At 36.7% G+C, this 18,532-nt stretch overlaps 1 protein-coding gene across 3 annotated transcripts in view; it reads left to right on the top strand.

Annotated features, from left to right (window-relative positions):
* Rps6kc1 (ribosomal protein S6 kinase C1) overlaps positions 1–18,532 on the top strand; it is a 155,111-nt gene that overhangs the window by 43,537 nt on the left and 93,042 nt on the right. For all 3 annotated transcript variants that reach the window (XM_042681891.1, XM_042681890.1, XM_042681892.1), the window contains 2 exons: positions 2,462–2,555; positions 10,456–10,818. In XM_042681891.1, coding sequence (XP_042537825.1) covers positions 2,462–2,555; positions 10,456–10,818 — 457 coding nt within the window. The remainder of the gene's footprint in view (positions 1–2,461; positions 2,556–10,455; positions 10,819–18,532) is intronic.

Here is an 18,532-nt window from a genome sequence, read left to right as displayed (position 1 = left end):
ACATCACATTCTCTGACTTTTTCAGCCCAACTAATTTTTAAGCCTGCTAGCATGTGTGAGTTTGTGCGACTTCCAGGATACCTTTCACAACTTCTATAAAGCAAAATGATTCTGCTTGTAATAATTACAGACACCATGACAGAAAGAAACAACTGCCAAAGGGGACAGCCAAGAACTAAACACTACTTTATCAATTTGACTTGACCTTTTTATATTTAGCTTCTGATAAATTTAGCATAATTTGAAGAGTAATGAAAGATTAAGTAACAAAGTCAATCATAAGAGAGTATTACAAACTTTCATATTACTATTTCTATTTCGTTACTCTAAATCATAAGTTTGCAATGTCCTGTCAATGTCTTTTAAAATATCAGCTTTCTTCAGTAAACTAGATAATAAAAAAACCAAGTTACCAATAATTTGTTGTGTGAAAAGTTACTTGTATCGATCCATTAATACCAGGAAAATTAAGTAACCCAGTGTATTAAATCTCCTCTTTCTCTCTCTCTCTCTTCCTTAATTTAAGAACCAGTGTTTGTTTTCTTGGATTTTTGCTTATTTTCTGTTTTGTATTTCATTAATTTTTTTTTTTTTTTAAATTTTTTGCCAGTCCTGGGCTTGAACTCTAGGTCTGGAGGCTGTCCCTCAGCTCTTCAGCTCAAGGCTAGCGCTCTACCACTTGAGCCACAGCGCCACTTCTGGCTTTTTCTGCTTATGTGGTGCTGAGGAATCGAACCCAGGGCCTCATGCATGCAAGGCAAGCACTCTACCACTGAGCTACCTTCCCAGCCCTATTTCATTAATTTTTATCCCAAACTTGATTATTTTTTTCATTTTGCTTTCTTTGTACTTAATGCTCATTAATTCCATAAAATGAAAATTATTGGCTTATTGTCTAATAGACATTTACAGCAACACATTTTCCTCTGAACACTGCTCAGAGCACCATATTTTATATATATATTTTGTTCTTTTTTTATGCAGTTCAGTGTATTTTCTGATGTTGTGAAATTTCTCTTGATCCAGGGTTACTGAGAAATAAATAGTTATTTATTTCCAAGTATTTGTGGATTTTCTAGTTGCTTTTATTATTGGCTTCTAATTTTTTGGTGTGTATGATCAGGGTACATAGCTTGTATGATTTTGATTCCTTTATGCTAATAAGCATATGATATATCCAGGAGAAGGTTTCATGTATACTTAAAAGGAATATATATTATTTTATTAGGTAGAATATTTCTGATTAGAATGAAGACCTGTTTGCTATCCTGGTAGTTAGTTTTGGGGCATTTGGTTGAAGACAGAAAGAAAGATGTTAAATATCAGAAGAGTTGCTTTATGAATTATTTGTAATTGTCCATGATTAGAGTATTCAGTTGTAAAGCCACAGCAAAAAAATCACACCATCACTTTTCTAAAGAAACCATTCTCTAGTTACATGTGGAGAGAGAAAATATCTTTCTAGGCCTGAGTTTGTGAATCTAGATAAATAATAAAAATGATGGTCACATGGAGGAATCCATTTTACATTCATGATTTATATGTTTAAAAATTGTCTCTTCACTAAAAATATCTTACATCTATTTTATCTGTCATGTACAAGTAAGCCTAAATGACTTCACTGAGGAGTTATGTGATATGTTGTCATTTATGATTTTATAAAAGCCAATAAACACTTAATAGAGTCCATCATTTTTCCCTAATCAAAACAATTATTTCCAAGGACACTAAATGATATCTAGCTGATGGGTTCTTTTCTTCTTGTGACTTTTCTGTTTTGGAGGTACTCAGGTTTGAATCAGAATTTTACACTGGCTAAGCAGGTACTCTATCACTTGAGCCACTCTGCTAGTCCCTTTTTGCATTGGTTATTTTTCAAGATCGAGTCTCTTGAGTCTGGGCATGCCAGAACTATGATTCTCCTATTTGTGCTATCTTTTTTGCTTGGATGACAGGTGTGTGCTCCTGTACTCATCCATTAGTTGAGAGGGAGTCTTTTGAACTTGTGCTCCCAGTGTTGCCTGGGGAACCATGATCCCCCCTCTCTGCCACCCAAGTTTCTAAGATTGCTGACTTGAATACTGTACCTGTCACAAACTTTCTTTGTGAATGCCTTTGATAGACTTAATGTATTTTATTAAAATTGCATATTATTATAAACAGTATTTTCATAAAAATTTTAAATAATAGTTACTTTAGAGCAGCTTAGTTTGAAAGATTAAGCAGAAAGTACTCTATGCCCATGCATTGCCTCTGCTGCCTCTTGCACTGGTATGGTATACTTGTTATAGTTGATGAACCAATGTTGATTTACTTCCTGAGTCTTTTAAAACCGTAGTATTCTACTTTGCTACATTAGTTTCTATAATCTGTATGCATCTCCAGTTGAGGTAAATAATATTTACTGCTGATATTTCATGCTCTTTATAACAAGGAAACACAACTGTTTTCATCTTTTTAGGGTGGAATAATTAATGATGGTTCTGAACTAATTGGTCCTGCTGAAGCTTACTCAGATTCTATTGTTGATATCTTTCCTGAGTATAGTACAGAAGGTAAGAGACTTTAATTTCTTTTGCATGCCAAAGATTTTATGGGGGGCAGACTGGCTGTCTATAGGAAATATAGTGCATTTAGCTTATTCTGAGATACTTTTATCTCTATCAGATTTTAACTGACATGAGGTGTACTCATTTGGGTAGCTGTCTCAAATTTAATTGACAGCTTTTTTCTTTCCTAGTAGTATATACAATAGTGACTTAACTTACAATCAGTGGCATTATAGATTTGATGGGAGTTTATATCTTAGTAAGAATTTTTTGGTCTGAGATCAGGACTTGAGCTTGGTACCTGATGCTTTTGCTCACCGGCTAACACTCTACCAATGGAACCATGTCTCCAACCCCAAGTAAGACCTTTTTATATATTAGGCAGTACAACTTACTGTATACTAATTTCTCAGCATTTGACTTTTAGATATTCCAGACCGCTTTAAAAACTGAGTCATTTACCTAGAAAGAATAAGCCTAAGGCAATTTTAGTGTGTTTGATATGATTTCTAATTACATGAGTCTAAACCAAAGTATTTTCTTGCTTTTAATCTTTCTAATTCAAGAATGCTCACTGTCTTGTTTTGTTCCCTTAACAAGCGATCTTTGAATTTATATGAAGATTTTTAATACATGCATTTTTATTTATTTATTTTTTATTTTTTATTTTTTGGTCGGTCGTGGGGCTTGAACTCTGGATACATGCATTTTTATAACTATATTTTTTTCCATAACTAGTTTTCTTCCTGGGAAGATTATAGAATTAAAAATAAGAGTAGTTGTGGGGGGCAAAAGAGGGATGATTATTTAGAAACAAAATAGATTTGAGGTTGGCTAGATGTGGCTTGTTAAAGGTAAAATAATAGAGTAAACATGTTTTTATCTCTTTTGTGAGTAAGAGTTTATGGTGGAAGACATTGCTTTCTGATGTTACATGGAAGGTAGCCATGATCATTGAAGTGCTGTGTTTGTGCTGGTGTGCTGCAGATGTTAACAGCCACATGATTCTTTCCTTTCTTGACTTGGTAAGACCAGCAAGTTGCTACCTGTTGTATTGGTTGATAAACTTGTACTCCTTTTTCTTTTGGTGCTATCACTTTAAGAAATGGTTAGCTTTTGCTCCTTTTCCTTGTGCTTTACATTGACTTAAAAGCAAGTCCATTCATTGAAACCTTCTGTGGAATGGAAGAAGGCTGTGGGCCTAGCCCTCAAATACTTTTGACTTTCCTGACTCCCTCAGAGTCATACCAGAGCATTGCTGACAGTAACTTGAGTTTATAATCTATATGATTTTTGGAAAACACATCTTTTCTCTGTGACCTGATTTACTCTGAGAGTTTGGCTAGGTCTTAGAAAAGTTTAGCTCCTACTTGTGATACCAATGTGCTTTTAATTCTAGAACAGGTTTCCTTGGAAGGTGTCTTCTTCTTCTGGTCTGTCTGATGCCTCAGTTTCCTGACTCCTGAGGAAGGAACGTGTTTTCCACCTGTAAAATGTACTGATTCTATGACATTGAATTAATAAAAAAAGTAGGAAAGGAGAATAGAAAGGAGAATATTCAGCAAGAACTTAGAACCTCATTTTTGCTAGGCAGGCACTCTCCCACTTGAGCCTCCCCTCCAGCCCCCAAAGGACATGTTTTCTTTGGAAGGTTTTATACTTTAGGAATGAAACTGTTTTCATTAAATATTTTTTTTTGTAATGGGAAAGGAGCTCAATGGCTTGCTTATGCTAAACAAGTGTTCTTATGCCAAGCCACATTTCTAGCTTTAATATTTAGGAGAGGAATCGGGCAATCTGACAAGGCCTTATGACAGCAAAAAGGAATATTGGTATTTTATCCTGTCATGTCGTTTAGTATTTCAGCTGTGCCTTCTGGCCCATGAAGTGTGAATACCAAGGAGCCATTAATGTCGTTAATGCTTATTTTTACCCCTCCCTTTAGAGCCTGGCTAATTAATCCTGAGGAAAGATACCTTCTTGACCAATACTGAAGAATTACTGTCAAGAGAGTTTGCAAATTCACTGTTATTTACATGGAGAAATGACTTAAAATATAATGTTATTGTATTATTTAGGTGTTGCATGAAGGGGTTACTGTTTCATAAGTCGGGTAATGAGTATGAGAAATGACTGAAATAATTTTGAGATTTTCTGGCCTAGTGGGAATTTGGAAGATTTACTTCATAACCAAAAGCCCTGGTAATCCCAGAGGCAACCAAGGGAGAGAAACATCAGTAGCAAAAGAGCAGGAAAGCTGGCAGCCAGCCAGACTAGGCAGATAGGTACAGAGGAGATCCCATAATAAGAGGAGAAACCAGACATGGGAAGAGGCCATTCTGGCTCTTTTTTTTTTTTTTTAATAACTACCCACTCTTGGTAACTAGCCAGGTTCCTCAAGAATCATATTTGGTCCTTCCAAGGGGAATGTTTCCAGTGATCTAATTACCCAGGAGGTTTCACCTCCTTACTTAGTTACCTCCAGGTTTCCAGCACAAAAACCTTTTGGGAATCGAACCGCAACTAAACTGTAGCAGGTGATAAGTTTCTTACTTCTCAGTGCATAGTGATGGGGCTACGTGATTATAACTTCTATTAGCACTTTAAAAATGCAACATGCAAACCCGTTTGAATGAAAGTTCTAAAGGAAACATGAAAATCTGGAATGTGTGTTTTTGTTTTAGATCTATGCTTGTTTTATATTGCAGTAGAGAAACTGCTTTTAGAGTTAATAAGTATCTTGTTAAACTAGGAACTTTCATTTTTTTATTTATTTGTTTTTAAAATTGTTATTATAACGTTGATGTAAAGCTGGATTACCATTTCATAAGTCAGTGATGAGTACATTTCTTTTTGGGCAGTGTCACCCCTTCCTTCATTCTCTACCAGTTTTCCCCTCCTGTCTTTTTTCCCCTCCTGTCTACAAGTTGTGTAGTTCATTTTCAACATAGCTTCTACTGAGTACCAGTACTTCATTTGTTCACCCCATGTCCCTCCAATTTTGTGCTCTTCCCTTATCTCCCAAAGACAGAAAAACAAACAAACAAGACAGAAAAGAAAAAGAAAGGGAAAAAACCCCTCTTGTTTCCATTTCCTGGAGTCCATTTTCATTTATTTATTTTTGATTATACACACATACGTATATATACACTATCTTTAGTTGTACAAAGGGGTTTCAATTCAATTTTTCAATTTATGAGTACAATGCATGTTGGTCTTACCCCTTCTGTTGTTCTTCTTTCCCCTCAGACTGTGAGTGATTATTGTACTGAAAAATGTGAAATTATTCAGCAGGATTTTAGATAAAAGGTTGACATTGTTTTCCAGTTCTTAAATGAAGTGCTGGTTATTCTTTATCTCCTTTGTCCAGAGCAATTAAACTATATTTTCCCAAAGATGAAAGGCAATCTAATTGATTGTTGCCATCTTATTTTCATTTTAAACTTGCGTGTTTTGTTTGAACTAAACTTACTCATAAGGTTGCTGTGACACTGTGGAAACCTGCCCAGAGTGGTGCATGAGACCTGAGCTTCTGACATGTTTCCCTCAGCTGTTGGCCTGTTTGAAGGATGCAGGTTGCTTTACTGCTATGCTGCCCTTGAAACTGGTGCCTTTGATGTTTGTCTGGCTCATCTGGCAATCTGTGTCATTTCCTCTTCCTAATACATTACTTCCTTTGCAGTTTTGAGAGGGACATTTTCCAGGACCATGCAGAAAACCAGAGAAAATTATTTGATATCATAACCACAAGTACAAATTGGGAAATCAGCCTCTTCTTTATATGTAACATATTTTAAGAGTAAATATTCTTAAATATATCTTGGAATAGCACAATCTACCTGTTTCTTTGGCACACTGGAAATTATGGATCATGGAATTCCCCATGTGCTCATTGTAACAATTCTGGAGACTACAAAGGACCTATCGAGTCTTTGGTTAGCATTTTAGCATAAATGAAGTGTGTGAGTGTGTGTGTGTGTATGTGTGTGTGTGTAGCTGTGTGTATCTATCTGTATCTCCCTACCTCTCTATTTTTTTTTTTTTTTTTTGCTGGTCCTGGGTCTTGACCTTAGGGCCTGGGTACTAACCCTGAGCTTCTTTTTGCTCAAGGCTAGCACTCTACCACTTGAGCCACAGCACCATATCTGGCTTTTTCTGAGTGTATTGGAGATAAGAGTCTCATAGACTCCTAGACTCATAGACATAGAACTGTGATCCTCAGATCTCAGCCTCCTGAGTAGCTAGGATTATAGATATGAGCCACCAGTGCCCATCTCAATTCTGGCATTTTATGGTTAATTGGAAATAAGAGTCTCATGGATTTTACTGTCCAGGCTAGATGCAGATCTCAGCCTCCTGAGTAGCTAGACTTATAGGCATGAGCCACCAGCACCTGGCTTCTAAATCTATCTATTTATTTATTTATTTTTTTGGGTCCGGTCGTGGGGCCTGAACTCTGGGCCTGGGCACTGTCCCTCAGCTCTTCAGCTCAAGGCTAGCGCTCTACCACTTGAGCCCAGCACCACTTCTGGCTTTTTTCTTTTTGCTTATGTGGTGCTGAGGAATCGTACCCAGGGCCTCAGGCATGCAAGGCAAGCGCTCTACCACTGAGCCAACTTCCCAACCCCTGAATCTGTTTTTTTAAAGCCAATTTAGAAAGGCTAACTTTGAAAGTGTGTTGTTTTCTGAATGGCTAACTTTAAAAGTCTGTTGTTTTCTGGGCTAATTCTTTTGTACTAAGTAAGTCTATGCAGTACAGGTTGAAGTTGAACAAGACAAAATGTAGGAAGTCTAAAAGTAATTTACATTTGAACTAGAAGTTTTATTCTACAGATGTCCACGAGGTGGCACCATAGGAATTCTAAATCTTATGATGGATTATCCTAGGCTCTCCTGTGTTAAAATATTGCTTGTATACTTAGCTTGAAGAAATTATTTTTCCTTTTAAGTACTTATTTATTTGGTGTTATTTTATTCAATTCACCTTATTAAGTGAATTTTCTTCGATGACGGCGGTTATAATAAATTGGTCATTTTTCTTAAGATAAACATGAATGTCAGTGTGTGCATGATGTACACAAAATAGATGATAAATATTGACTTTTAAAAACTGTAGAGATACCGAGTGTAATATTGGATATTAGGTATTTAGGAGCTAGGTAGGATAAACAACAATATTCAAGGCTATTCCCTGCCACTTGAACCACAATGCTACTTCCAGCTGTTTCTGAGTAGTTTATTGGAGATTAGAGTTTATTGGAGATAAGCTACTCAGCCTCTTGAGTAGCATGGCTTAGCCACCAGTTCCTATCTCCTCTAGATGTTTTGTTAGTGTTGTTTCCTGATCTAATTCCATTTAATTTTGATTCCCTTTGCTAATAAGATAGGTTGCAGAGGTAAGGGGAAATATGACTGTGTTCCTAGGTCTTATTTTTTTTTTTTGTGGTCAAAAACCAAGAAACTGAACACACATAATTTACCCTCTTGCCCTTTGTTATTACTGTACTTGTTAGAAAGGATAGCCAGGTAGAGTGTGAAGCAGAACGATCTGATAAATGTTGTAAAAGCTACAGAGACCAGGGACTAGAGAACTGAGCAAAAACCTGTGGTGCAACCTTTCCCTTCTTTTGTGATTAGCTGTTTATACAGAGCTGCTTTCTCAACTAAACTGTTTATTTGTTTCAGTGGAGTAGAGAAATAAATTTTCATTGCAGTATATGAGCTATTTTTAAGTTACTAAATAATCCCATAAAATGATATATTTCTCAGAAGAGTGAATAATTTTTTAGATTGCCATAAAACATTCTGATTATGAAGTACTGTCTGTATAGCTAAAATGTCAGAGAATTGAAATGATTTTTCATTAGGTCCAATGAATCCCAGTTGAGATTACGGGTTTTATGAAATCTGTTGTTTTTTTGGGAGCAGAACTTATACTTTATTAGAACTCTAAGGATTTGGAAAAAAATGAAAACACGGGTATATTAACAGGATACTAGAGTGGTATCTAAAGCTGGCTTGAAAATTAATCTTGTAGCCAGGCACTGTGGCTCACGCCTATAATCCTAGTTACTCAGGAGGTGAGATCTGAGGATCGTGGTTCAAAGCCAGCTGGAGCAGGAAAGCCTGTGAGACTCTTTATCTCCAATAAACCACCAGAAAATGGGAAGTGGCACTGTAGCTCAAGTGGTAGAGCTCTGGTCTTGAGCTGAAGAGCTGAAGGACAACGTCCAGGCCCAGAGATCAAGCCTCATGACCAAGAAAACACAATAAAAAAGAAAATTAATCTTGTCAGATGCTGGTGGTTCACACCTGTAATCCTAGCTACTCAGAAGGCTGAGATCTGAAGATCACAGTTCAAAGCTAGCCTGGTTAAGACAGTCCATGAGATTCATATCTCCAGTTAACCACCAAAAAGCTAGGTGCTGTGGCTCATAGAATGCTAGCTTTGAGCAAAACAATTCAGGGAGGGCACCAAGACTCACAGTTCAAGCCTCAGGGTTAGCACACATACCAACTACCAGTAAAATGTTTCTACCCAAACTTATTTTATTCAATAGGAAGTACACAATTTGAATCTATAACAGAGGTTAGCAAATGATGGCCTTGGGCCACATCTAGTCTAGCCAGCTTTTATAGTTTAGCCTGCTTGTATATGGCCTGTGAGCTAAGAATGGCATATAATAATTATGGAATTAATTTTTTTATTTTTAAATACTTTTTTATTGAGATTAAGTGATTACATAAACTTCACAAATGATACTTAAAGTCACAAACACATTTTAATCTTCACAAGGCAAATTGTCATTTTCATGGTCTATAATGTTTGTGAATTCTATGAGCTTTGGCAGTACAGCTATTTCTTCCACATTGGGTGATATGTACATTTCTTTTCTTTTGCTTAGTGTAATCTGTTCCCTCTTTCCCTCTCATTCATTCCCTCTCACTGCTGCCCTTGAGTTGCTTAGTTCGTTTTCATTAATGTCCAGGTGCAGCTGATGGGCCCCTCTGTTGTATATTTTCCCCTTAGAATTAAATTTTTTATAAAATATACAGGATCAAAATTTCAGAGTCCATAAATAAAGTGTTACTGGAATAGCTATTCTTTTCAGTCTATAGGTCTTCTGTGGCTCTTTTTATGCTTCATAAACAAAGTTGAGCAATAGAGACCATATGACCAAAAATAAATCCTCAAATAATACATTTTCTGAGAAACTTGGTACCAAATATTCAATGGTAATGGGAGCTGGTGACGTAGTTCAGTGGTAAGGAATTAACTGACTGGCACATGAATGAAGCCTTGGGTTTGACATCCTCCCTTCCATGGCAGTGCACATATCATACTTATATATGGCATTTTTCTTAGCATCTTTTAACCAGAACAATATATGACAGTAGTGTTTAGAATCAGGTCTGAGAATCTAGTTAGTTTCGTTTAAGCCAGACAGTAATAAGATTTGTAAAGCTTTGAAACAGTACCTTTCTCTCAATATATATTTTTTGTTTTGGAAAATAGTTTTTGTAAAATTTATGTTACTATCTGATAGTCCTTAATGTTTTATATTTAAAATTGTCTGGCTTTCTTAATGTATTGGTGAATTTTACAGTCTATAAACAAGCTTTGTGGGGTCCTTAATCATTTTGCTAAGAATGTGAAGGCTATTTTGACAAGGCTAATGACTTGTCTTTTTGGCGATTAAGACAAGGAAATTATCTTCCAGAGTTGTATGGAGAGTGCAAAAGTGAAGGAAATAAATAAAAAAAAATTGCTAGACACTGACTTCTGTCTTTAAACTACAGTCTTCTTAATTGATTGGTTAATATGAAAATGAATAATTTTGTGTTTTGTGTTCTTGTAGCTGATGTTCAATTTAATATCTGTTTACTATTGTGATCATATTTCTAGGATTCTCCAGTGACAGTGATCTGCTATCTCTTACTGTTGATGCTGATTCTCTTGCTGAGCTAGATGATGGAATGGCTTCCAATCAAAACTCTCCCATCAGAACTTTTGGTCTCAGTCTTTCTTCAGATTCTTCAGCACTAGGAGCTGTTGCCTCTGACAGTGAACCAAATAAAGCAGAAGAAGAACGGGAGATTCGTAGCCTCTTTCCTGGCAGTTTAAAGCCTAGGCTTGGCAAGAGAGATTATTTGGAGAAAGCAGGAGAATTAATAAAGCTAGCTTTAAAAAAGGAAGAGGAAGATGACTATGAAGCTGCTTCTGATTTTTATAGGAAGGGAGTCGATCTACTCCTCGAAGGTGTTCAAGGTACAGTTTAATCTATATTAATATGTATATTAATGCACATGTATATATACATATATGCTCTTATGTTGGTATGTGGAAAAGAAGTGTGTACATTTAACTGTGTCTTCTGTGTAATCCTATAAAGAAATGACTGAAAATAAAAAAATTACTGAACCTTAAATGGCATTATCACCGATTAATGAGTTAATCTACAAAAAAAGGACTCTTCTTATCAATAAGTCTTTTGTATGAATAATAGTCTTTTTCCTGACTTGTCTTTAGTGTTCACCAGGAGTGTTTACCAAGAGCATTCATAGAGATTCTCCAGTGAGTTTATGATGATTGGCTTGAGGAGACAAAAAAAGGAATATTTATATGGACTTTTAAAAGGATACGTAAAAAGTCTTTGGGTTTCCCTCCATTGTTCTCTGGTTGCAGTAATTTTCTACTAAGTATTGTAGATGAGTATGGAGAGTTGAGTGTAACTGAATGTTTATAAGTAGAACTTACCCTGCCCTTTTCATTTTTTAAACATCAGCTTTTGTTTTCTACTTTTTCCTAATAGAAGCGGAATGATGCATTCTGCAATTAGTTATATGACTTTTTGGATACAGAAATTCAAAATTGATGCTTTTCTTTCTAGAAAATTATTTTCATTATTGTTCTGTGGTCTTTGTCAGTGTCATTTAGTTCACTGCAGCTTCTTGAATTATACTTTGTAGTACAGTACTCCCTCTTACTCTGACTGGCATCTGATAGTCTAGAACCTTCTGTTTCACTTTTCCCAAAGCTTGATAATCAGTTTTACAATATGCTATGACTATGGATTTTGACCAGTCGTCTTGCTTTTAGCCTTCACTGCCGTCCCGTAGTTATTTAGTACTATTAAGCTTGTGAAGACATACTGTGCCATGTGAGTCAGTCTTGATGTTTCCAACTCAAGAAACCTCCATGTTCTTTCTAACTTAAAATTTTCACTTGTCTTTTTTTTTTTTTTTTTTGGGTGGGTGGGGGGGTCCGGTCGTGGGGCCTGAACTCTGGGCCTGGGCGTTGTCCCTCAGCTCTTCAGCTCAAGGCTAGTGCTCTACCACTTGAGCCACAGCACTACTTCTGGCTTTTTTCTTTTTGCTTATGTGGTGCTGAGGAATCGAACCCAGGGCCTCAGGCATGCAAGGCAAGCGCTCTACCACTGAGCCACCTTCCCAGCCCTAACTTAAAATTTTTGTAGCTATTATCCTCTCTGAGTTGCCCATCCTTTGAGGTTTTGCCTTAAATTCTACTGGTACCATGTTAATGGAGTTTCAGAAAGGAGCACAGCGCAATGAATCTGTTCTGTCTTTAACTGGACATGCAGATGTTATAGCTCTTAACTTATTTCAGTGGACCTGTGAATTAAAAGTCTATTAATGTTCTTTGTCTATAGCAATAAAAGGAGATAGAATCTTATTATTTTTTGGTAATAGTAATTATTCTTAGTGAAGTTGCTCAAATAATCACTTGGAATACATTACACAGTTTCAAATAATGGATCTTAATGTTAATTTTCCATTAAATTTGTCATTGTATAATTTTAACTGTCACTTTTAACATTTCTAATTGAGAAATGAATTTGGAAGTCATTTGTTTCTGTAATTTGATTGATTGGTCATTTTCTTTTTTTTTAATGTTATTTATTTTTTATTGTCAAAGTGATGTATGGAGGGGTTACAGTTACCTAAGTAAGGTAATAAGTACATTTCTTGTTGAATTTGTTATATCGCTCCCTCCTTTTTCTCCCACTTTCCTTCCCTCCATCCCCCCCTAAGTTGTACAGATCATTTACAACGTATTGTCTTGTGAGTATCGTTGTTGCATTGGTCCTTTTCCTGCCTTGTCCTTTTTCTCGCCATTTTGTTGTTACCCTTCCCTTCCCTAATTCAGATAAATGTACATACAATACCCAGGGTACCAAAATCAAATATAGTAACAACAAGGGATAAACCCATAAGGGGAAGAACACACAAAAGAAACAAGAAATCACGTAGTATATTAAAAACAACAACAGCAAAAAAAAACCTCTTGTGTCCATATCTTAGAGTTCATTTTGATTGGCCATTTTCTTTTTTTTTTAAATATATTTTTATTGTGAAAATACTGTACAGAGGGGTTACAATTACGTGGGTAAGATAATGAGCACATTTCTTATCAAGCATTGTAGCCTCCTGCTTTGTTTCGCCTTCCTGTCCCTTCATATCCTTCCTCCCCCCCCCCCCCCCCCGCCCCCGCCCCCAGTCAACGACTTGTACATCTCATTGTTGCAATGGGTCCTCCTGTATCCCTGTTTTTACAATTTGTTTTTTCCCTTTCCCTCCACATATAGATTGGTCATTTTCTTAATTGTGTTTTTCAGTCTTTGGGTTGTTTGCTAGTGAAACATTCTGGTCTATAAAGGTCTACTCATTTTTGTTCTTTGCTTTGAGGATTTAAAATGAGCATGGGTTGCAGAAAATGTAGTTTGATGTCTCCTCTTCCCCCCACATCCTTTTTTTTTGTGGGTCCTGAACTCTGGGCCTTCAGCTCAAGGGTAGCACTCTACCACTTGAGCCACAGTGACGCTTCCAGTTTTCTGGTGGTTAATCAGAGATTAACTGTGATCCTCAGATCTCAGCCTCCTGAGTAGCTAGGATGAATCAGCACCCAGCTCCCTGCCCCCTTTTTTTGTCAACTGTGGGGCTTGAACTCTGGGCCTGGGCGCTATCCCTGAGCTCTTCAGCTCAAGGTGAGCGCTCTACCCCTTGAGCCACAGCAGCACTTCCAGTTTTCTAGTGGCTTATTGGAGATAAGAGTCTCATGGACTTTGCTGTCCAAGCTGGCTTTGAACCGTGATCCTCAGATCTCAGCCTCCTGAGTAGACAGGATTACAGGTGTGAGACACCGGTGCCAGGCTTCCCCCCTTTTTTGTAGATAATTATGTGCTAAAACTTCACTGGTGTTTAACTGACAATAATGAAGTATTTAATGTGGCATCTTTTTTTTTAATCTAAAAGTTATTTGCATTTAATCTTAGCACACTTCATAATGTTACCACATGATGGCACTAGAGAAATAAAAATGGTTGCTTCAAAATGAGACTCATAGATGTGTATCTGCCAATAACAAAGATTTCCTTTAGTTATTTTGCTGATTACTTCTGTAATACAGTTTGAAACCAAACCTGCCAAACCCATGTCTTAGAGGGGATGTCAGCCATTTCCACATACTTGTGTGTAATGTATGTCTTCCTTCTGAAACTACGGTTTGTTTCTGTTGTTCTGTACCTGTTGTGGATTGGGTTTCCTTGTCAATGTGTCATTGAATCCAGAGAGTTCATAATTGAATTACTACTTTTAGTCTTATTGTTTGTTCACAGTGTTATTGGTTTTATTCAGACAACCTAAGGGAACCCCTTGGTTCATAATCACAAAGTTCTAATTTTTTTGAATTTCTTTTTTTTTCTTTCTTTTTTAGGCCCAGAGTTCAAGCCCCATGATCACCACCACCACCACCAAATTTCTTTTTTAAAAACTCAGCTGCCATCTTCAAATTTTAATTTTTTTTTATTGTGAAAATACCCTATAGAGGGGTTACAATTACATGGGCAAGATAACGAGTACATTTCTTATCAAGCATTGTTGCTTCCTCCTTTGTTTCCCCTTCCCATCCCTTCCCATACACCCCTCTCACCCCCCCTCAAATTTTAATTTTTAAACCAATATGTAAAATAACCTTTGTTTCCAGTCAGGCATAGTAGACTACAGCTGTAATCTTAGCACTTAGGAGGCTAAACTAGTAGTATTGCACACTCCATCCAACTGAGGCCCCAGATAATCATCTGTCTATATGTCTATATCTAGATGTGTATACACATCTAGATGTGTGTGTATGTATATATGTATGTGTGTTATGCATTATGTATTTGACTGTGGGTAAAATGTAAAGTCAAAGCACTGCCTCCAGTCTGTAGATTCTGTGTAAAAATATGCCAGTCAACCACGACAGACAGATGGACATTATTTACTAATTTGTGGGAAAACTGGGGCTCTAGATTGTGAGTTTGGTTTGATATTTATACTCAGAAAAAGATGCTTCCACTGGGTGCTGGTGGCTTACACATGTAATCCTAGTTACGCAGGAGGCTGAGAAATGGGGATCCAGGTTCAAAGCCATCCTGGGCAGGAAAGTCCATGAGACTCTTATCTCCAATTAGCCACCAGAAAACGGGAAGTGGCACTGTGGCTCAAGTGGTAGAGTGCTAGCCTTGAGCTAAAGAGCTTAGAGACAGTGCCCAGGGTTCAGAGTTCAAGCCCCATGACCAAAAAAACTCCCAAAAACAACAACAAAAAATGCTTCCTTGGAGAAAGTTTGTTCCAGTGTAACAAAACTGTTGGTGAAATATGGTCAGGATCTGTAATACCTGTGAATTATTTAAGTTTAACCATTTTTGTAACAGTTGTTCCTATGATCTTAGGCTGGCATACTTTATAATAAAATACTTATTTCTAGTTATTGAGAATCCAAAGATAAGATTCTTTTAGAGCTACCTGAGAGTTATATACAGAGATTCCTATGGGTTGGAAAATTATGTAATTGTACTACTGAACTACTCGTCCTAAAAGAGTTTTTCTGAGATGTTGGTAGCTCCGATTAGTGGCTTGGTGTTTTTCTTACATAACTTGTGTTTGCACAACCGAGACAGGATGCAGAGTGCAGTCACAGCCGTTCTCTTTGTGCATCCACTGGAGGGAAAAGTGTGCTTTGCTAGGGCTAAATTTGAATTCTCTTTTGATCCAGATTCATATTTCCTTAGTTTAGAAGTGGTTCTTGAGACAAAGAAGATATCATCTACTCTACAAAATTCTCAGGTTTTTAATCCAGAAATCAAGGTCAAAGGAATCAACTTGAATCTTTGAAGAGAAAGTTATAGCTCATATCTGCCTTCCATGTCCATTTGCTTCTGTATTACTGTTAGTGGCTGATATGATTAATCTCTATTCTCCGGGTGGTCTTACTGGAATAGTTGTGATAATGTAGAGTAACAAATGGTTTACATAACGGTATTAATGGAATGTTTAAATAACAACTTATCTATTACATGCCTGTCCCTGTTCAAGGTGTTCTTCTTAGGTTATTTTTAATTTTCAAAGCAACCTTAAAAGCTGAACTATGGCTGGTCATACTGGGCTTTGTCTAAGGGTACCAAATTTTAGAGGTTGCAAACATTTAATATAATGATTCTAAAAGCTTGGCACCTACTTAGCAAGAGTAATTATTTAAAACAGGAAGCCACCAGATGGTGAGTATTGTTAGTAACACCCATCTGTGGACTACATTATGAATTACAGAATTGATTTGAGAACCAGTATTGTATACTTTGTACCAGGTGCCAAAGCTGATGGCACACTGTGTTTGTAAGGTAGATATTGTAATCCCCATTTTACAGGTGGAGGAAAGTAAGACTTAAGTAAATTTGCTCAAAGAAATGGCTGGTAAGAGTTGAGCTAGTTTTTAAATCTAAGTTTTTCCAAATCCACATTTCCTCTTCTTTTCATTATGCCATGTTACTTTTTACACATTTTTCTCCTAATTAAATTAGCCTTTTAAAATAAAGAAATAGCACATCTTTGCTGTCAGTATTAAAAATTTTGCACATTTTTCTTTTTTACTGTCTCTCATTTGTGCGCTTACTTAACCATCTATCCATCCAGTTGATTATTTCACAAGAAAGTATTTATTACTTGTATGTGCCAGGCACTATGATATGGAATATCAAATTTTTTTACTTACAAAAATCTAAAATAAATAATATTTAGTGAGGAGATGCTTTTTGTGAATTCTGTAGCATGCTAGTATGGCCCATGATTATTTACTGTGTATCTTGGTGAAAGTATTTTATTGATTTATTGCATAAGCCACATCTGCTGATTTTTAAAGTATAATAACAATATTATTATTAAAGTATTATACAGAGGGGTCAATTCAAGTATAGATTTCTTTCTTGGACAGTGTCAGCCCTTCCTTCACTTTCCCCCAGTTTCCTCCTCTGATCCTTGCCCACAAGTTGATCTGTTGCTTTGTATTTGACTTGTTGCCATTGTCATAGTTTTAAAATTCCAATCTTGAGGTAGTACGTATGGCTCAGGTTATAGAGTACCAGCTAGTAAGTGAAAGCAAGCCTCAGATACCAAACGTGAGTTCTGATCTTGGACAAATAAAAGAAAAAATTACCCCTTTTCTTTCCCTTTACATTCTTTGTTTCTCCTTTCCTCATATTTTTGTTTCCATTGTGATCTCCTGCATACAGTATGAATGAAATTTATGATGAAAAGACATGTCAGATGTTGTTAATACTATTTTTCTTTGCAAGTTTTCCTTGTCATTTTTGACTGATGAGAGATTATTTCTGATGTACACACTCAGCTTGGAGATGCAAATGGTCTTCTGCTATTTTTATTCTGGTAAATTGTCTAATGTTACCAAGACCCTTTTCAAAGCTTACCCTATACCTAGATAGATAGATATGTGCTAGGCCTTTAGGCCTTTAGTGATTTCTACACATATTTCAAAAACTGTGATTTTTTTTTTTTTTTTTTTTGCCAGTCTTGGGGCTTGAATTCAGGGCCTGAGCACTGTGTCTGAGCTTCTTTTGCTCAAGGCTAGCACTCTACTACTTGTGCCAGAGAACCACTTCCTGCTTTTTCTGTTTATGTGATACTGAGGAATTGTACCCAGCGCTTCATACATGCTAGGCAAGTACTCTACCACTAAGCCACATTCCTAGCCCCTAAAACAGTGACCTTTTTGAAGGAAAAAAAAATCAAACTATTCTTTTTTTTTGGGTTTGGTTGTGGGGCGTGAACTCTGGGCCTGGGCGCTGTCCTTCAGCTCTTCAGCTCAAGGCTAGCGCTCTACCACTTGAGCCACAGCACCACTTCCAGCTTTTTTCTTTTTGCTTATGTGGTGCTGAGTAATCGAACCAGGGCCTCAGGCATGCAAAGCAAGCGCTCTACCACTGAGCCACCTACCCAGCCCCAAAACTATTCTTATACTCTACTTAAGGCCATTTGGAATTTTTATATCAATTAAAAATTAAAATTTCCCTCTCTGTAAAAAGACACTTGGGATTTTGATAGGGATTGCTTTAAATCAGTAAGTTTTAGGGGCAGCAATCGTGACAATATTGTCTTTCATTCTATGAATATAGGATGTCTATTTTTTAGATCTTTAATTTCTTTCAGCAGTGTTTTGTGGTGTTTAGAGTACATGTCTTATGTCTAGTTGCTTTGTTGTATTTATTTCTAGTTACTTTATTCTTTTGAAAACTATTATGAGTGTAATTAATTTTGTGATTGCTTATTCCTATGCATATAGATTCTTACTGGTTTTGTGTGTTTATCTTCCATCCAGCAACTTATTTGATTTAGTGTGTGTGTGTGTGTGTGTGTGTGTGTGTGTGTGTGTGTGTGTGTGTGTGTGTGTGTGTGTGTGTGTGTGTGTGTGTGTGTGTGTGTGTGTGTGTGTTAGTACTGGGACTTAAACTCAGAGCCTGGGCCCTGTCCAGAAGGTTTTGTTCTTAAGGCTAGCTCTCAATGCCCTGAGCTACAGCTCCACAGGCACGAGCCACCAGCACCTGGCATGTCCATTTTATTGTGAATGTTGAGATCTTTCAAAGAAGAGCACTGTTAATTCCTGCATGTATATATTGTAACTTAGAGTAACC

This window comes from Dipodomys spectabilis, unplaced genomic scaffold (genome assembly GCF_019054845.1).
Source record: "Dipodomys spectabilis isolate Male_0828 unplaced genomic scaffold, ASM1905484v1 ptg000069l, whole genome shotgun sequence".
NCBI lineage: Eukaryota > Metazoa > Chordata > Mammalia > Rodentia > Heteromyidae > Dipodomys > Dipodomys spectabilis.
The sequence above is the reverse complement of the archived record's forward strand: the minus strand, read 5'-3'. Positions and strand labels throughout refer to the sequence as shown.